This window comes from Notamacropus eugenii, chromosome 6, assembly GCF_028372415.1.
Source record: "Notamacropus eugenii isolate mMacEug1 chromosome 6, mMacEug1.pri_v2, whole genome shotgun sequence".
Taxonomy (NCBI): Eukaryota; Metazoa; Chordata; class Mammalia; order Diprotodontia; family Macropodidae; genus Notamacropus; species Notamacropus eugenii.
In genome coordinates this window covers 215,780,285-215,802,073 of record NC_092877.1, presented here as the reverse complement: position 1 = coordinate 215,802,073, position 21,789 = coordinate 215,780,285, and the positions used below count along the sequence as shown (strand labels likewise).

General features: G+C 36.0%; 1 protein-coding gene across 1 annotated transcript; it reads right to left on the bottom strand.

Moving 5' to 3' along the window:
* Positions 1 to 18,880: 18,880 nt before the first annotated feature.
* On the bottom strand, positions 18,881 to 20,765 carry NALF1 (NALCN channel auxiliary factor 1). Its single transcript, XM_072621995.1, has one exon. The coding sequence runs from the start codon at positions 19,987 to 19,989 to the stop codon at positions 18,976 to 18,978; it is 1,014 nt and encodes a 337-aa protein (XP_072478096.1). The 5' UTR covers positions 19,990 to 20,765; the 3' UTR covers positions 18,881 to 18,975.
* Positions 20,766 to 21,789: the final 1,024 nt, after the last annotated feature.

The window sequence follows — 21,789 nt, the reverse complement described above, 5'->3', positions numbered from 1 at the left end:
TTATTGCACTGGTTTAAATGATCCAATCTTATTAAGAGAAGTTACAAAAAGTCACCCAAACCCTAGGTTTTATGGACTCATCCACAGCAAAAGTCTAAAGGAATCTTTACATTCTAAGAAAATCAGCTATTCTTTATCAAAATGATGATAATAAATAATTGATGCTGCCATATAACTACTTTTAAAGACTTAAATTCTTCAAAGTTTACTTTTGCACTAAAGGTGCTTTAAAAGAAAAGTTGAGAGAAATCATTTCCTTAACTTAAAATATACTTGATGTAAGCAACAATCAAGCACAATGGGTTTTCTATCACTTCTAGTTCTACATAAAAAAGTTACAATTTTCCCATCTGATATCTTACTAATGGCAAAGGGATATTCAAATACCTCCCCAAATATTTTGGAGTGCTATGGATGCAAAAAAATTAAGAAATCTATCATTTTGACAAAGATTATGAAGAAAGTGTTCCTTATTTTCTAATTCATTAATTCGTAAGAGGAAGCTAACATAGTAGATAAAAGGATGTCAATGGAGTCAGAAAGATCTGGGTTCAAGGATGGTCTCCGAAACTTATGAGACCATAAGGAAGTTGCTTAATTTCCCAGTCCCCCTTCCCCCCAAGGCCACTTAATTACACTTAAAACTTTAGGCTGATTGTCCAACCTCACAGCTCAAGGAAATTCCACAACAAAAATGTCCTACAGTAATAAAATCACAGCACATATCCAGGAAAATACTTCCTCATCATACCCTTCTCTCTGACACAAAAGAACCTTCAAAGATATTTATTTGAGTGATCTTTCCAAAATGATGAATTTTAAATTTTAAAAATACCATTTTTGAAAACAAGTGGAAAGCCTCCTCATTTTGTTCCTTGCAACTCAAAAGATGAATCAAATATGATAATGCTTTGCTTTTAAAATCATTTTTAAAAAGTGTCTCCTTTTATTGAACAGCATATGCTACCAAATCATGACAGAAATGGATCAACATTGTCTTTTGTGGCAAATTATTGCTTGACTTCTTCAAAGAAATGGTTTAACTATTGGTTCTACCTCCTGATCATGATGTGTCCTAGAATTCCTGAACATAGAACTCAAGCAAGTTTTAGTAAAATGATACTAGATGTGGAGATAGTAAACCTGAGTTCACAATTCTTATCCTCTGCTTAACTAACAAATGTAACCTTGAATAAAGGAGTTACTCTTCCCAGGTCCTCACTTTCCTTTTTTGCAAAATGAGGGAAATGGATAAAATAATTTCTAATGTATTTTTCATCATTAAACCCTAAATCCAATTGATTGTAGAGACTTTTTCAGATCCATTGACATACTTTTGATATTATATAATTTTATGTTTATATATTTATAATTTTTATAAATACATATTTTTTTATTTTTTAATTTAATTAAATATTTTCCCTCTATGGCTCAGCAGAACTGCAATCTGCTGACCTTTAGCATTTCATAAAACCACATCCTTTGTACTTCTATTACCTGAGACATAATAATTTAAAAATTTTTAAACAATATTTATTTATACATATACAAATAATTTGTAAATAAATTATATGTGTGTCATATATGTGGAGTATTTAGAGTGAATAGAGCAACTTGTGTTTTTCATGCCTGAATAACTTAGGTAGTATTTTCATTTCTAATGATGTTAAAGAGTCATTGATGATTGTTCACTTTTAAATGCCTAATGTTCTAAATTAACATTTCATGTAATAGAGCTCTTTCACCAGTAATTTCTTTCTTATTTTAATATATATGTTTTCAGCCTTTGCAATTTGGGATGTATATCAACGCTTCTAAAGTTAAGGGGAAAATGGGGGCAATGAACAAGGTAAACCAATCTTTCAAATTACCTTTTCTCAAAAATATGTAAATCACAGGATAGTAGACTTAGAGAATTTTAAATTATCCAATAGATGAGAGTAGACCATATGCTCCTTGAAGCCAGGATGTTTAAAAAAAAATCTTCATATTTCTAATGCTTATCAGAGTGCTTTGCAAATTCTGTGTTTGATAAGTATTTCTTGCATTGAATAAATTATTTAATACATTTTAGATGTTTATCTAGTCCAATCTTAATTTTGGGGATAAGGAAACAGAGGTCCAGATAGGTTATGACTTGCTCAAGGTCACAGATATTAAACAAATCTACCTGTAAATCCAGGGATACTTTGACACTTTCATATAATCAAAAATATTCTTAAATTTAAATTTTCTGCACAATTGCCTATTTTCCATTTTACTTTGAAATGGCTAAGCACTTAATAAATAGTTAACAGACTTTTTTGTGTCTGCTATGTCCCAGGTAATACAAGCATAAAGGATGTGTTTTTACCAAATGTTAAAGGTCAGCAGGTTGCAGCTCTGCTGAACCATAGAGGGAAGATATTTAATTAATCATATAAACCCACATATATTACTTTTAGATAGCCTTATATCAAAGTGAAAGATACAATGGCCATAATGGTGAGGGGTCTATTGGAAGACTATATTCTGCAAATATCAGTCTTAAAATTTATATTAAATGCAAAATTTATGTGTTTTGACTACAGATTCTCTTGGGTTTAACATACCTTAACCTATCTGTGATCTTGGTATGTATGCTTTTTAAATATTTTAAGATGTAACATTCCACTCTTCATAACTAAGCATTTGCCTATCCCTTACAATATAAAATGAAAAAATAGAGGAAATGAATGATGTAGGATGATCTGGTCCCTCAAATCACTTTTGCATGAAAATATGCATATCCCAGAATTGAGAGAATCTGGACATCATTTGAAGATTCATTAAATTCTACTTTTATCAATATTTATTCAGCACCTATTAGATAACAGCCACTGTGTAGAAGCTGGAGAAATAAATACAGAAGTGAGGCAATACCTGTCTCAAGAAACTTAGATTTTATTAGCTAATGTCTCATAGAATAGAGGTTCCCAAGGTTATACCAAGGGAACACACTTTGCTTTGGATTTCCTTCCTAGATCATTTATGTCTTTGAACCAAATGTTAGATCAAACAGACTGTATTTTTGCCAACATTTTTGTTCTTTTCTATAGTCTGTAAACTTCTAAATCATATAAGTTAATTATTTTATATACTCCTTTAAGACCTACAAATTACTTTTCTTATAACAACTCTGAGAGGTACATAATACAAGTATTATTATATCCATTTGACCAATGAGAAAACTGAGGTTCGTAGAAAAGGATGCACAGTTATTAAGTTATCAGTACCACAAAGTAAATACTCAGTTCTCTTATGTCTAGCTATAAGCAGTTTTTCCACTCTACCATGCAGTCTCTGCATTACTTTCCCTTTCCATAAGAACCTAATTTGGTCCCTAATGCGCCTAAGATAATAAAACTTCTTACTAGTTCCCCAACTGTTGACTTAACCAGCAGCATCAAGGGACATACATTTTCTAAAAAATTCTTGGCAAATAGGATGAGGCTAGTTTTGAAAAAAAAAATTCTCAAAAGAGCTTGTCAAATGAATAGTTATTTCTAAAAAGGATATGAACATTTAAAAATTATTAGATTCTATGTAATTACATTGATGCTCATTGTTTTTCAATCCCCTCATTACCTATAAAGATGACTATTCAAATGAAATTGTATCAGTTTCTATGCCTTAAATATACATATGTATGTATATATATGTATATATATATACATATATATATATATATACATATATATATATTTATATACACTTTTGGCCCCAAACCACAGTTTAGAACACCTTTTCTTCAGTGTCTCACATAAAGACAGTCCAGTTTTTCAAAGGAAAAATGAGTGTTCTTATTAAGTTAAGTGGAACAACTTCACATAGGAAGCAGAGCAGAAGTTTAGCACTGTCCCAGTTCCAAATATCAAAGCAAAATGTTATCTTCAGGAAGAGACAGAAAGTAGATTTGCATGGAAAGGAATATCAGACACTGAGGGTTTCCTTAGTATCTGGTTATCAATACAGCCCTCATTAAAAAAAAAAAAAACAAAAACAAATTGGCATTTCCCTTCAAATATATTTTTATATGGAGACAAGACATATTTACTCAGCACTTATTACACTGTTTGGCATAAACTGTCCTCTTAACCAAGTGTTTACTGTTTATTCATTTTCCTGGGACCAAATAGTAGTCAAGATGTCAATAGAGAATGTTTATTTGACTTTCAATCTGGAGTTATAAAAGAAATAACATACTCAGGTTTCAAAATCACCTTTTTATATAATACATGTACTCAAAAAACATATGCAAAAAGTTTCACTAAACTATATCATATCATATTTTATAATATCATATTTTACTATATTGTAGAATAATAAAGTAGAATATAGCTTAACATATTTTATAGTACATGACATACTATAGTCATTTAAGTCTGTAAAGTTTAGTAGTTTAGCAAAATTTATAGTATGGTATAGCATAGTATAGCATAGATTAGTAGAGTAAGGTATGGTAAGGTTTGGAATGTTTGGTATGGAATAGCATAGCATGAAATGATAGGGTATAAAATAGTATGGCATGTTATATTATGTATCGAATGTTCTAGCCTAGCCTAGTCTATCCTTGCCTAGCATAGCATAGTATGGTTTTATAGTATACTATATTTTTCTATACCATGCTGTTTATGTTATGTTGTGTCACATTATATGTAATATAGTCTTTCCATATAACATATGCTCTCTTTTCCATGGAGAGGCACTATAGTGTCCCAGAAAGAAACGTAGGCTTGAAATCAAGAAAATATAAGCTCAAATCCCACTTCTAATACTTAGTGTTTGACTATATCTAAATTTCAGTTTCCTCAAAATTAAAATGGAGATGATAATGCCCATAATACCTAAGATCCAATAATATAATGTATATAGAGTGCTTTGGAGATCTTCAAGTACCATATAAATGCCAGTGATCACTGCAACACATATAACTTCACGATAAAATATATTCTCAGTGCCAATGATACCAGTTTAAGTTGTTAAAATGTTCTTTGTACAGCATCCTTTAATGCATCTGGATGGCAAGTAGCATATCCTTTCCAAGTAATCACGGTGATATGTTTGACTGAGAAAATGCATTCATTCTCTGAAATGCTGACAGTTCTCTGAACCCTGTGTCTTCACCTGCTAGTTCTCACAGGGCCAGTAGCAGAGAATGGCCCCAAACAATTATTTGGAGGAGCCAGATGACTTTTGGTGAATAGTCCTTTGGGAATTTTCCTTTGATAGCTTAGCAAATTAGGGGCATTATATTTTGCATGTTATGCCAGGAAAAAATCAATGAAATAAGAAAATAAGATCAAGCCAACATAGGTATCTGAAAGAATTGAAATAGCATTAGTCTGACAGCAATAAATTATTATAAACAGTCAAGGATAGGAAACAGACCTTTTAAAACAACATTTTGTGCCCCCCCCCAATTGTATTAAAGATTATAGCCCCATTTCCAGGACTTAAATTGAATCAATATATTTTTAAATGTTAGGGTATTAAGCTACATTAATATAGTTAGATGAAAATGCACATCTTTTTAAAAATTCTGCTTGTCAGAGGTGAGATCTTTTGCAATGTATCTTCTTTAGTTTGCTCATGTAAATGAAGGTGAATGGCTGATTTTTGCTTACCTCCTTTTGTCATACAGATGTAATATTGGTAATAGAATTAAATTATGAAATAAATGCAAATTTATAGATTTAACTTCAGCATTTATCAGCTTAAAGTGAAGACAATGAGAAAATATAACTTCTTTCTAACTAAATTTCAACATCAAAGAGCAAAGCATCATTTCCTGAACTGTGACATTACTGTCAGTAATACCCTGATAATCATTACTAATTCCTTTTTACTGGAACAATTTTCTAATGATTGTTCTGAGTAAAAAGCACAGCAAAAAATTACCTTATTTTGTTACTTGCCTCAACATTTGAGTTTACTTTTTTTTCACAGAGATAGTCAAATTAAGGGACACAAAAATTTGACTGAAATGGATATCTGACTAACAGGTCAATGAAGATAAGCAATGGTGACCTCTCATTTAATGTTGACTCTTTTGAGTGGTAGTAACCTGGACATTGAATGGGTGAAAACTCCCTACAAGGGACTATTTCTCGAATCTAGCCTTCTATGCTCTCCCCCTCAGCAAACTAAGAGTGATACAATGGGTATATTTGTTTAACAATATAATAATTTCCTCATTTGATCCCTAAGTAGAGAGGCATAGGATCCTTAGAATGATTTTATTTTTTGAAAAAGTGAATCAGAAGATAGAATGTTAGATCTGGAGTCAGGAAGAGTTGAATTCAAATCCAGTTTCAGACACTATCTATAACCCTGAGCAAGCCACTTAACCTCTGTTTGCCTCATTAAACTCATAGGTAAATAGGGATAACTGTAGCAGCTACATCCCAGAATTCTTATGAGAACAAAATGAGATATAAGGCACTTAGTGCAATGCTTGACACATAGCAAACACCATATAAATGTTAGATATCATTACTATTACAAAATCTAAAAGTTCTTTAATGATTTTTCTTTTATGAAATGGGAAATTGAGGATTACGATTTTGAAATATAAATTAATTTTCTACTTGTTTCAGTTTCAGTCATACTGTCATTCTAAAATTTCTTAGAAGTAAACAATATTTTTGGCAGTCTTACTTTATAAAATTAAACGGAAATTTTCATTCATTTTTTATTCACTTATTGTCAAATACCTAACCAAGCATACTACTCACAGTTCAGTTGCCGTGAAATTGATTGGTTTGTTTCAAACTGTTGGTTCATTCATTACTCAAATACTTCAAAGAATCTGTAACCTCTTCATTATGATCATATTTTCCAATGACGATCAATTAATCAACATGCATTTATTAAAAATCTACTTTGTAACAGACACTGTGCAGATTCAATCCATACGTGCTCCCTCATCCCCTTATAAGTATGTCACACAAATCTACCACAAGAAGAATACACAAGAGGCTTGGGTCCTTCTCTAGATCTATTGACTTTATGCATTGAACAATGGAATGTGTGTGCTGTCCATCAGTTTTCCCTCAATTTTACTCCATAACCAAACCATCTCCTTTCCTAGTCATACATCTCTCTGATGTCTTTCATAGAATTTCTCCTGGGTTAATTTTCATTGTGATATTTGTTGACTCATATCATACTCACATCCACTATGAACTTCTACATGGTCCACTAAGTGGTATACAAGTTCAATTATTGAAGGATAATGGTATTCCTATTCAATTCTGGGCCCAGTTTATTTTTCAACAGTGCTGTATGTCCACATTTGCCACATTTGTGCTATATGAGAGTATGCATATATGTGTATGTATATATATATATGTGTGTGTATATGTGTGTGTGAGTACACAAACACGCACACACACCCACACACACACACACACACACACACACTAATAGGCTCTCTCTACTGGATGTCCATCTAATCACATTTCCTTAAACTGAAAGATAGGCATTCTTCATTCATTTGCTTTCTCCTGTATGGATAGATAATCCATAATTGCTCAAGAATTTGAGTGTCATTTAGGTATTCATACAGCATTTCAAGGCTTAATACAGTCATGACATTGCCATCTGCAGTAAAAACAAGGTTAAAAAAGAAAAGAACTTTGAAAGACTTAAATACTCTGAATATGGTGATGGCTAGCCATTATTATAGAAGTCCAATAATGAATTACCCCATCTACCTACTGTCAGAAAGGTCATAGATTCAAAATGCAGAAAAAAGTATGTTTTTAGATATTGACAATGTGGGAATTTGTTTTGCTTGATTATGTGTATTTTATAAGAATTTCGTCCCTGAGTATATTATTGCTAATATAACCAAATATATACACACACTGTGTGAAAAAAATATGTAAAGAAAAAATAAGTAAAAAAGAGCTGATTGAAGTGACGTTAAATGGTTCATGTTGTCAAATAATTTCCAGAAATTCACATTCTTGGAAACCAATAAGGAAGACTATCATAAGTACAAAACTTATTGAATTGTCTTACGCCCAACCAATTGTATTTTATTTGTAGGAATGAGAACTGGTCCCATGATTTCATTGATAAGGGAAGATGTAGATGAGGAAACTACTTCCATCAATGCAAGTTGGCACCTTCAATGCAATTTATAAATTTATAGTTTCTAAGGGCATGAAAAGTAAAAGTGCTCACTTAAATATATATTCAGTCAATGTGTATTGGAGCTGAAACTTGAACCCAGGTGTTCCTGGCTTTTATGCTAACTCTTTTTCTACTCTAACACAATGGTCCTCTGATTTATAGAATAACAAGTAAATTCAGAGTTCAGTAAATCTTGCTTGACATTATTTTTTTCAATATCTCACTTTGGTTCTGGCTTGGAGCCAATGTCATACAAAGCATTCCTGCCTTGCCACTTCTTTCTTTGCCTAATGGCCCATAGCAACTACTTCAGTATTTATAGTGTATTATAGAAACACTGCTTTAGACAGGTTTCAGTATCAAACTGTCCCTTTTATCAACATCAATTCCTTCCCAGATAGACTTTAACAGCTCTTCCAGAATAGTTATGATTCCTAAGTTTAAATATATCTTATGGCCCTTTTAAAATGCCTGTATTATATCCAAGCTCGTTATCCCTGTCAGGCAGTTGATCTTCAAGTGTGACTGATTGGGAGCCAATTACAGACATTAGGAGGATGAAATCAAACTTTTTTTCTTCTTTAGCTGTGATTTGGTATGTACAAGAAGAAGCAATCTACTTTGTCATTTCTTGGAAATCTAACCTGACAAGATGACAAAAGAAAAAAAATTGAGGGGGAGTCACCCTGTATGACAAGCATTAGAACTAGTTTTTACTCCTTCCTTCTCCCCGTTGTATCTCAACCTATCGTTGATCCGTTAATTATACTGCCAGGGTTCACATCCTTTATCTATAGAATGGGAAGAGAAGTTATAAGATGAAACAAGAAGGGAAGGAGAAGATTGCAGCTAGAAGGGCTACGTATGACATGCAGTTAGAAGGAATACAAGACCAACCCACAGAGACTCATCCATTAGCACATGCATATGGGGCAAACACAAAAGATGGACAGTGACCTGTGCCTAGCTTTGGATGTTCATAAAAGGATAAGCAGACTTACATTTGGGATATTTCATAATGCTTTCAATGATCAGAAGCTACTCCCTGCTGTCAAAATCTGTCTTTTTAAACATCATTATTCATTCTCACCATGATACTCTATGACTGCAAATCGCAGAACACTATGGGCTCTGCATAATCAAAATTTCAGGTGACCCACAGAACAATGGAGAGAAATATGAGGAATTTAAGTAGGCTGTTGTTTATTACCAATGATAACTCATGGTAGAAATATGGTGTAAAAGATACCATCAAAAATATGGATAATGAAAACAGGAAGTAATCTTCATTTATTGAGAGTGAAAGATAGCAGATGAATAGCCAGAGTGTTTGGTTGCTATCTGTGAAATATTGAAAGGCTGGAGGAAGACTTTTGATATTGAAGAGGCCTTCTCTGAATATTTTATGGAATAGCATAGACAGGAATTACAGCATTAAAAGGCAAGGATGATCTGGATCAAATGTCCCTACTGATAAGTTTAGAGATCTGCTGAAGAAGGAATGAGACACTTTTCGGACAGGATACATCCTTACTGGAACATTATGAGAAAATATCAGTAAGAATTATACAGAATGATAAGCAAAAGGTGATCATTAGTGGAGAAAATACCCACATCCCTGAAATCATTGATCTTTCAACTTCTCAAAGTGTGACATATTTTAATCTCAGCCTTAACTTTTAGATTTCTTTTTCAGCATAGAGACCTAAATAGGTTATACATCCTCTCTAGCATGTTAATATTATATATGCATCAACATCAGAGGCTCTTACCATCCAAAGTACAGGCTATTTTAAGTGTATTGTAAATGAAGGTTATTTATTATAGAAATGATAAGTAAGAAATTTTAAGTGGCGGTTTAACACTCAGGCTTGCAAAAAGTTATTTTCAACATGTGTACACACTGCAAAATATAGGAATAAAAAGATGGAAAAATTTTGCATTGAAATAAGATTCTATTTTTAGATTTTTTATGTCAGAGTATTTTTTCAGTAAAACTGATTTCTATGAATATATCAATCCCCCCAAGAAAGTTCTTCTATAATGAAGATAATTTATAACAACACACTTATACATGTCATTATATGTTGGTTGTTTATATATATATATACATGTTGGTTGTTTATGATTTTATATTAAGAAATCAATTTACTAGTGCACATATATTTGAGAAATGGAATAATGGATTTTTCAAATTTATTTTAGTATCCTTAATGTGGTAAATATCAACATTATTCTCTGGAATTCTATAAACAAACTATTGTCACAATTGGAAATATAAACAACCTAAAGTGGGTTTGATGTAGACCTATTACTTTGCTAGCCACTTACATTTAAAATATATGAGAATTGAAAAGTGAAGTCTAGCAAAGATTCACCTATTTTGTAAACCACCTAATTACAACCCAAAAGATTGGGATGTCCTAACTCCAGTCCTTTTTTTCACTTTTCTCTTCTCTGGTTGTTTCTGAGTGAGGAAGAACTGCTCTTAAACTCTGGGTTGAGGGAGTGCAATGACCGTGGCTACCTTAACTCCCTCATCCTCTAGCTCTGTTTACCTGACTGCATAATTACTGTTTCTTTGTTTCTTTTTCTTTTTTTTAATTTCCTGATATTTGTTGAATGAGTATCTGGAGATGGAAAGGAGCAGGTTATGACTTTTGAGCTTCAACAGTCCACAAGAGCCATCTGAGGTGTCCTCAACAATTGGAGCCAGTAGTAAAGACCACTAGAGACAGAAGAAGCATTTAGCTGAATACAGTGAAGAACTAACCCTGATGAGTGAATTGGTTGACCTAGTCCAATAGTGGACCAACCTGGCAACCAATTCTTCAGGGCGGTAACCCAACTGAGGAAGGGAATGACTTGTTCGTCACATATATCACACCCAAAAGTGAATTTAGTGGGTACTCTAGACAGAGAAAAAAGAACTCTCAGAGTTAGGAAGATCTTCTTGACCATATGTGTTTGCTATATGAATGCCCCAGGTCTTTGTCAATCCTTTAGTATTCCAAGTTAAATCTGGTTTCCCCAGGGATCTTGTGTGTGTGAGAGTGTGTATGTGTATACAGCAATGAGAGTGCAACTCCAAGCTAGGGGAATAAACAACTAGGTGTTGTACCATTACTTTAAAGTAGAGCTCATTCTTCCCAGAGACTGAGTGTGTGCATAAAGGAGAATGTGCACACTCCACACCCTAAGACAGGGAATGTTTTGAAACTTCTGTTCTTGATATACCTTCTCCTTCAATCTGCCTTTGCAAAAGCTATTTGTATCAAATGGAAAATTGATATTGGGACAGGGGCCACATAGAAAGGCATTCATGAGTGATAGTATTAGAAGCCAAAACTTCTCAGGGTTATCCCTAGAATATATAGTGTTCCCCGGGGTCCCAAACTATCTGTGTGAATGGAGTCTGAAATAGGGTACCCGGAAAGAGTGCGATAGTGTAATTATGTGCTAAAAAGAATCCCACCCCCTCACTAAAATTAGAATTGCCAATATCCATACTTAGACATAAAAGTCACGACTATCAAAATGGTCAGGCGTATATACAATATACAGATATTTAGGTCAAATGAGACAAAGTCATTGAAAATTGAAGCAGACAATGCATACTTAAAATCATTAAGGTATACATGGATTGTTCCTCCTGTATTTTTTGAATTAGGACCTATAGGAGAACTCTTCTTCTCTACCCTCAACCTAGTACCCTAAAAACTCCTCCTATGCCACTCAGAGCCTCTCACACAGACACAATGTCTTTTCCTCACTAGAGTTCGCTATTTTCAGATGCCTACATGTATGTATGTTACCTTTAAATCACACATTCATAATTATGTCTACTCTAGCCCCTTATAACGTGGTTCCCAAATCCTATCCATCCTTCTCAGATTTCAAGGGTCTCAAAGTTGCTCCAGATCTGTTATAATCCTTCTCTTTAGGTTATAATTCCTAGCACAAGGTACTGTGAACGGATATTTTTAAAGGAACTCAAAACAGGTGGGATATAACAGTGAAGAAGAATAATCAAAGGAGCTGGGGGAAAGAATAGGGACATTGAGAATTTAAGGAAATAGGAGCTGACAGGGAGGAGTGGGAGCACAGGAAACAAAGCAAAGGGTCCCTGAAATCTAATTTGTCTACTTAGCAATTTTGTCTAGGTTTGGCCCTCCAACTTACATAAAGAAGTAACAGCTGATGATAACTAAACTCTAGGATTGCTTCAGTAATATTTGGAATTAAAGATATTCACCTACTTCCTTTAAATCTTACATCTCTCCAACCTAAGGGGGAGGAAGCCTTTTGGATATGGAGGAGAATGGGTTACTTCCTCTAGTCCATGTTAAATATTTTGGTATTTACAGATGAAAGCAACCATAGCAATCATTTGGTTCAGTTTCATCATTTTACAGATGAGGAAACTGAGGCCCACAGAGGTGAAACAATTTGCCAAATATTATACATGTAAGTAGCAGAACTGACATCTGAACCCATATCCTTTGACTCCAAATTCAGTTCTATTTCCCACTACATTTTTAGTAATGTATATCATGTATTTCCAACTCCTTTCAACTCAGTGTATATCACAACCCTCACACATCTGAAACCATGTCACTGCCATCTGTCATGTCTCATAGGTGGCACATGGTGATATTTGAACGTTCGATAGTATTCTTTCAGGAATTTTTACTATAGACAAAAGTCTAAGAACATTTTTATCATAAGTGCATGAATCCCAAGGAATTTTCCCTGCCGAAAAGTTAGCTGTTGCTTCAGTTAAGTCATCTGAATCAGACATTTTCTTCCTATTGCAAAGGCAGTGAAAGATATGGATCTGAGACTGTTTTTTACCAAGAGTGTATTATAAACATTGTATGTGGTGGTTTCTGCATTTTAAAGCTGTAAAATTAAAGCCAGATAAAAAATTAAAACTGAAGAAAATGCTCCAGAAAAAAATACACTATTATTGGCATTGTGACTTAATTTACTTTTTTGATAGAGAAAATTAAAATTTCCAAGTCCAAAAATGGTTTATAACCTACCGAGTTAGTAACAAAAGATGGCTAAAGTAACCATCACTTGCATACACAACAGACAATGGTAGGATGCTTCTAGAAATGAATTCCCAAGTTAAATTGGTTATCCATCTGTGAACACTAAGTAGTCTACGTCCACAGTGGTTTATCAATATTAGCCAGTTGAACTTAGATTTTATAGGGTAGGTTAAAATATTTTATCACTCTCTACAAAATGAAATAAAAATATTAATGACTTCCCAAGGACCTTATTCTAACCCAGGAATATGAGATATAGTCATTTTGCAGGATATAATAGTCACTCACAGAAAATCAAGAGTGTCTTCAAAATTATGGTTTTCAATAAATGAAAGGAAAGAAGGAAAAAGAATTGGAAGTACAGTGCTTGGGGTCTGTTTTAGTACTACTTAAATAATCAAAATGAACTTATCTTTCCATCTGGCCATATTACTAAAATGATACTTTTCTTTCCATCACCCATTTGATCAGTGCTTACTGGCAACCAATACGTTTTATTATGTCAGTCTATTAGGGGTGTATCATCTGAATAATCCAGTCCTGCAAAATAACCACCCCATTAGTCCTACTCCTTGCTATGCCATCTCCTGCAACCCATCTCACTCCCAATCTCCATGTGTTCTTGTCCTTTCCTATCATTATCCAAATTTCTGCTGCTCCTAGGCAATAATATATGTGTGATAGACAGTCATACTTTCTCCCAAAGTCTGAATATCTTTTAGTTTGACTTCTCCTGCTCTTTTCTAACCAGTCTTTCCATCTTTTTCCTACAGCACTCTTTCCACATGCTAAATGACTTCTTATCTCTACCACTGTTTTATTGTTTGCTTACCTTTCTCACTCACTGGATGATCAGATAGGACTAATTTATTTCATTGAAAGGCAGCAAATAGGAGAATCTCCCATTCTGGTTATGACCAACATCTGCTTGTATGCAGACTATTAATGAACTTAGAGAAATATCAAAGCTCATCTGTTTAGTCCATTTTAATGATCACATGGAATGAATTAGTTACGATCTCTGTGGCTATGGAGGCACCTAACATTGATGAGACTATAGATCAAGTAAAATATTATAATATTTAAAATAATATTTGATAACCATTCCATATAGACATGTGAATCTAGTAGAAATAAAAACAATACATACCTACTGATGTATACATACTGTGTTTAAAGAGATAAAATGAAGTAGAAAATTGAAGCAGTCACCTAGCTAATTCATTATGTCAAGAAACACTAAAATCATAAATTTGGGTGGGGAAGGAGACAGGAAGAGTTAATTCAGTTACACTGCTTCAATTCTTCAATTCACCTTAAATAAGTCAACTTGCACTATAAGATAATAAAAGCAATTTTCATAAAAATATGTTGAAGCAAAAATGTAAATAATTTTGTTTTTTATGCCCTAGCTAGATATTAATATAAGCAAGTTCTAAGCACTTAACTATTCATACACTCTTTATTCTGAAAAGATATCTGGCTTGAAAATAAAACCTAGATTTCTCCCTAGATAAAAGAGCCCCAATTTTTGTCTTAAAAAATTAACCCAATAAAATACTTGGTTGACCATAAAAAATTAACTTCAAGTACTTAACATAATGAGAAAAACTGGAAAATAGTTAATTTGATGGTTGTAATATTAATAAATGTGTGAATAGAGTTTACTAGAACTGAGTTGATTGGTACTACAAAAAAAGTTCCAAAAAGCTCCAAAAGGCTAACTAAATAAAAAAAAATTAATTCAAAGAATGATTAGAGCTATAACACAAATTTCAAAAACAGACAGTATATCTAGAGAAATAGATGATATGTACTATGGCGACCTTATCAGAGGTCAAAATATCTGTTAACAAAGACGTGCATATCGTTTTCATGTAGTGAATGGAATTACAGATTCAGAGAGGGAAGAGACTTTACTCATCCAACCCCCACATCTTACAAAAGTAAAACAAAGCACAGATACAAAATTCTCTAAATCTAGCACTGGCCAGTATTTCCTGAATCTACTGAGATAACCAATGTAAATCATACTGCTGAAATATGATCACAGCTCAAGTGCCATGATTCATGTACATAATGCTCATGTAGTAAATCAAAACTATAATCGGAGACAGCTCCTCAGAAATGTAAAGTGTCATCACAATCTGCTTCTATTTGAAATCTTACAAATACTGACCACTGGTAAAGGACATGACTTTGAAAGAACAAACACTGATGTGATACCATGCTCTGGTTAGAATGTAAATATATAACTCAAGTTCATTGACTGTCATGTAAATTACAACAGAATCACTAGCTACAAAAGCTTCACTCTGATTTTACCATCAATAGTCCCTAAATGCATAGTATTTTTTCTTCCTGGTGTATAATTAAAGACATGCTGCAAAGGTCCCAGACTATGGTTTTAAAGAAAAATATAGTATTATAAAACAAAATTTAAAATAGGTTAAGATAATATGTGCTTGCATATTTTTGCAGTTTAGGCTGCAATATGATGGCCAAGTCTACATTTAGCACTGGTTTGGAGGTGTTCTCCTCCATAATGAATTCTCTTATGTAGTATGCTTTTTGAATGGTACAGAAGCCTACAGGATAGTAATAGTTATGTGTTTTGCTGCTCAACTGAATCCTTATGTACAGCAGAAGGAAAACAGCAACAGTGGTAACATAGACAACAGTTTCTATCGATACTGTATTTGCCAACATATTGCTCCATGTATAAAAATGTCCTTTTCATTTGTTTTAAAAAGGCAGCTATATTCTTAAGATATTAAAAACTTTCATATTTTGGTAGAAAAGAATCTTATAGATGAATGTTTACTACAGTACAAAGAGTGTATTCTTATTTCTTCTAACAAGGACTCCTGGTTATCAGTGATTCCCAAACTTGGTTTTGTCAAAACAAAACTTGTAATGCAAAGTCATAAAAATTACACAATGATAACATGTCACAGCTTCAAGAAACATAGAGTAAACAGCTACCATGTTAAATTTCTTTCCTATCAAAAGTAGATTTTAATCTCTTTAGAATATTGAATATGATGCTGTTTGGAATTTGTTTTGTAGGTAGTTTTAATATACCTGGTGTTGGCAAAAATGACTAAAATAATTAATATTGATTTTTAAAAGTATTTATATGATGTGACAGAAATATGAGATGCTTAGTTTTAATATAACATAACTTCATTGTTACATAAAAAAGGGAAATGTCCATGTTGTGCTTACATAGTGGTGCATATCCTGTACTTAAACTTAATAATAATTTCCTGCTACCACAATTGTAGACAAGTTTTAATAGATTATTTAGAAATATATATTAATCAAAATTTAAAAAATTATGTACATTTAAAGTTTGTTTTGTAATGAATAAGCCATGCATATTTCTGTACATGTATATTTATATATGTGTATATACATACACACATGTGTATGCATGTATTTATATACATATATATAATCATATATACATTATATAGGTCTATTTGTAAGCATCTCAGAGAAACTATTGGTCTACCATAGCAACAGTATTTAAAATATTTAAGACACTTTTAATGTTATTAGATATTAATCAATTTATTTTGGAAATATCTCAAATTCTTTTTTCATCAATAATTGGTATTTTCTAAATTTAACTACAATTAAAATATCCTATCATTAAAAAATATTCCTAGAAATATCAGGTCATAACCAAAGTGATCTGTCGTTTATTGTGCTGTGCCTGTTTATATGCGTGTATAGTGATGGTGGTAATAAAGAGGAATTCTCCATTGCCTTTGCCTACTGTTCAGTTTGAAGGAGATTTACAAATGTGCAGATCACTTGCTGTAGCTGCAACTTGCCTATGTATCTCTTTCCAGGTTCTGAGTTTCCAGGACTCCCTGTCATATCATAAATCAACCTTTTTGAAAAATAAACTTTCTGAAATAGAACAAGTCATCACAAGGTTAATATTTTTTGCCCATAATAACCATAAAGTCACATGTGTAAAACATTGTATCTGGTGTAGTGGTGATAAGACAGTTGAGAAAATGAAAAGCACTGCAGAACTTGCCCTACAACTGTACTGACTTGTAAAAAATGGAATGGAGAATTGATTGAACCCCAAAGAATCACAATTTCATCCAAACAGTCCTCTCAGTCCATGAGTTAACACAACCCATGTGTTAAATGTGTTTAAAAAGTTCAAGTTGTAATAATCAGAGAACACAATGAAATATGTCTTTATTCAAGGTACTAAGGGTGGTTCATGTAAATGAGAGAGGCATGACTTAAGTTATTATGAAAGTATCATTCATACTTTTTAAGGCTTAAATTATCTTACGAACTCCGAGACCTTACTTTGGACTCTCCTACTCTGTCCATTCATTGTACTTTATCCCAGTAAATAACACATTATTATAGAAGAATCATCCAGTGACATTCTTCCCACCACCCCAGTGGTTTCACTATAATTTTCAGAGTCTGAGAAGTATAGGTCCCTCTATTGACCTTAAAAAGGCAACTACTGGGGAAGCCCTACCTCTGGTTTATTTTGATCACCACAGGCCACCCACTTTATGAGAATAAGGTCTGCCTCAGATGTTAAAAAATATAACCAGAGCAAGATTTATTTTTGTTTGGTCTAGCTACTAAGACAGTAGATAATAAAAACCAAATAAAATGTGACCCTGCAATTATATCTAGGAAAGGAACTCTCAGGTCAGTAATGTTTTCAAAGCACAAATATAGAGTCTGATATGTTACTGCCCTTGTCTGAACTTTCCTAGATTGGTGTGGGTCAGCCACAGGCAAAGAAGAGGCTAGAGTGCCTATCTAAAACTTAAAGTGGTATGCTTTCTTTTTTAAAAATGAAAATAGAACTAAAAAATCTTTATATTGTTAGTCTTTCCAGGTGAGAAGGGTTACAACTAGCACATATCAACGAAGCTTATTGAAATTCAGTCATTATATCCCTATCAAAGGTCACTGCAGTATCTGTTTATATCCACTGGAGTCCTTGAGCTAGTTTCAGCTTCAGCACCTCGGATAGCGATACACTTCTCAGATAGGACACACAAGGATTGTCTTTTCACTTTGATAAGCTCTACTGAAGACTGATGTAGCCTGACAAGCAGTTTCTAGCAGTTCCTAGAATTCTATTCAACCACGGGGAGGGAATCTTTAATGGGGCTCAATAAATACTAATTTATAACATAAAGCAATTTTCTGGAGAGCATCCTGATAGACAAAGTTGTTATTATCAAAGATTTCTCAGAGAAACCTGGAAAGTTAAAGAGCCTAATTAACTTCTAGTAGACAACTCCAGTATTTTATACAACCAGAAATATACCTGTAATCCATGAACCGAATTCGTCTTTTCATCTTAACCAAATATCAACAACCATTGCTCTTATCTCACAAGAAGGACAACTTCAGGATGCCACAGTAAGACAGTTCTTGTGGAAACTCATGCCTGAAATCACACATGCACACACCACTTCACTTTCTACTGTGACTAGTTTTACTCAGTAGCATATTATCCTTACCACTACTTTCCACATTGAAACGGCCAAAGAAGGCAGCAGAGTTTAAACCAATTTTATGGAGGTAGAAATGAAACTCTGCTCTCCTGGAAAACCAACATTTCTGTGTTCTAAAAAAGAATCCCGTTGCATTAGACTACCAGACAATTCCTGTGTAGGGCAGCCTTTCAAGTTACCATAACCACAAGTAACATCAACCAGGAGGGTGTGGAGGGGAAATAAATTAAAAAACTCTAAAATGTTGGCACATAGAGGAGCAGAAGAAAAGACACCGTTGATCCTACCTTACAGTCCTTAGGACACGATTTCACCGAGTACTCATCCGATTGTAAATATTTCTTGAGCACAAGCTCAAACTCATCATATTTCTCCTGAGCATGGTGGTCGTAGCGTTGATAAGCCTCAACGCACTGCCTGCAGCTCGCCCTCTTCCTGTCCTCCTGGAGCACCACGTCCAGACTACAGTTCAAAGAGTCCGGATTGGACAACCCAGAGAACAACTCCCAAAATGTATAGGAATTACAAAAGGGAAGGTAGAAATCCTTCAAGTGAGGAGTTTTATGCTTCCCTGTCACCTGCTGCTGTGACTCCTCTTGTACTACCTGACTCCAATTCCTCTGGCAAACGGAGTCCGCATCCTCAACTATGAAACACTGGCCCGAGGAGGCTGCCTCAGGGTAACACGTCTCTAAGCGCCACAGAGGTTTAGTAGAGTTTCCTAGAAAAATAGCCTTGTTCTGATGATTTTGTCCTCTGCTGCTGTGGCCGCTACTGCTGCTCCCGCCGCCGTGGCCGCCGCCGCTGCTGCTCCCGCTGCTGCTGGGAGAGGGGGGGAGGGTGGGTGATGAGGAGGAGGAGAGGAGTCTGTGTGCCTGTACGGTAGGCGAGGACTCCCCCATGCTAGTGTAGAGCGCTGGCCAGGAGGGCTCCTGCTGCCGCTGCTGCTGCTGCCGCTGCTGCTGCTGCTGCTGCCGCTGCTGCTGTTGCTGCTGCTGCCGCTGCTGCTGCTGCTGTTGTTGGTGCTGTTGGTGATGTTCCTTGTCTCGGGTCCTGGTCAGTTTAGCCTCGGCGCAGAACCACAAGTGATCAGAGAGCAGGACTGTGAAAAACAAGAGAGATGCCAGAGACAGTCGCCATTTCTGAGCCCTCTCTGAATCAGTGAACGGTTTCTCGTTCTCCCGGGGTGCTGCAAACCAGATTTTTAAGCCGTCATCATACTGCCGACACATCCAAGCACCCCTGGTCATATTTTGGGAATGCACAGCCCTGGCCGACTCCACCGTGAGGGCTCCTGTGCCAGAGTCACCACAATATGCATTGACTTAAAGGGTTTAATTTTCTTATCCCCTCCTCCCGTCTCTCTCTCTCTCTCTCTCTCTCTCTCTCTCTCTCTCTCTCTCTCTCTCTCTCTCTCTCTCTCTCTCTCTCTTTCCTACAGAAATCTCAGGTTCTGTAGGTAGATCTGACTTGCATTTAAGCTAACCATCAGTCAGACCTCATCCACTGTAGAGTGGGAAACAATGATGCAGAGAGAAGAGAGGAGAGAGAGAGAGAGAGAGAGAGAGAGAGAGAGAGAGAGAGAGAGAGAGAGAGAGAGAGAGAGAGAGAGAAGGAGGGACGGTGGTGTTGGTGGTGGTATTGGTGGTGGTGGCAGTGGTGGTGGTAGTGGTGATAGTTGGTGGTGGTGAAGGTGGAGGAGGAGGAGGAGGTGGTGGTGTGGTGGTGGTGGTGGTGGAGGTGTGGGGTTGGTTGACTCGTTTCTCCTCTCACCCAGGCATTGTCAGACCGCGGTTCCCCATCGCTCTCTTGAGAAAATCCCGCTATCCCCTGACAGCTGCATGCCGCTTCCCTGCAGCCGATTGAAGGCAAAGAGAGCTTCTCCCCTCCTCCTCCTCTCTTCCTTCTTTTCTTCCTCCTCCTTCTCCACCTCCTTCTTCTTTTCCTTTTCCTCCTTTTCCTCCTCCTCCTTTTCCTCCTCCTCTTCTTTCTCTCTCCCTTAGTCCAGAGCCTTGGCAGAAGTCGACTGAACCTCTCTCCCTCCCCCCCCACCCCCCACCCGGCGCTCTAACTGGTGAGCTGCCGCTGCAGGTCTTCCTGGTGGCGCCTGCTACAGCTGCTGCTGCTGCTGCTGCTACTGCCGCCGCCGCCGCCGCCGCCGCCGCCTCTGCTGCTGCCGCCGCCGCCGCCGCCGCCGCCGCTGCCCCTGATCCTGCTCTTACTCCTCTTCCTGACGCTGCTGCTTCTGCTGCTGCTGCTGCCGCCGCCGCCGCTGCTGACAATACTTGGTTGCTGCGGTTGCTGCCGCCCGGCGCGTTTCCCCCCGGCACACTGGGCGGAATTGCCTGGATTTTGCTTGCCGATGGCCACAGTCATCTTTGGTCCCTGGGCTAAGTTGCCGCCATCTTCGTCCTGAAGAAACACTTTTTTGGGGGGAGCTCAATCTTTTGCGTCATCTCCTCCCGCGCCGAGATCTCTCTATCCTGGCGCATTGGCATCAGCTCTTGCCCAAGGAAGAGAGGAAAGGAGGTGGGGGAGGAAGAGGTGGAGAAAAGCACTGGGGGAGTAGTGCTTACCCTCATTCCCCCCACTCCCAACCTGGGGTTCCCTTATCCTTCCGCTCCTCCTTCCCCGAAGAAAGTCAAAATGCAGGATCCATGCGTCTTGTAATCAATGTATTCTTCTGCATCTCCCCCCCCAACCCCCCCACCTCACTCTCTCCTTTCTGCACCTGAAACAACTCCTAGTCCCAACTAGAAAGGTGTTGGGAAGGGGTGTGAGGGCCGGGGACGAGGGGTTAAGTGTAACTAGTTTAAAACGCTTCATTAGTCGTTGTCAAATGAAGATGAATTCTGGGGTGGACAAGAAAAGGAAAAGAATATAAGTGAAAGTACTAGAGAAGGGACAGAGGTAACGTTTAGTCCATCTGAGGTCTCTGACTATATGTTTAGGAAGATCAGATTATTAGACAGGCTTCGCCAGTAGACACAGCGCGTGAACTCCGTGCATTGATTATATCCCAGGGGCGAGACTATATATGTGCTGCATTT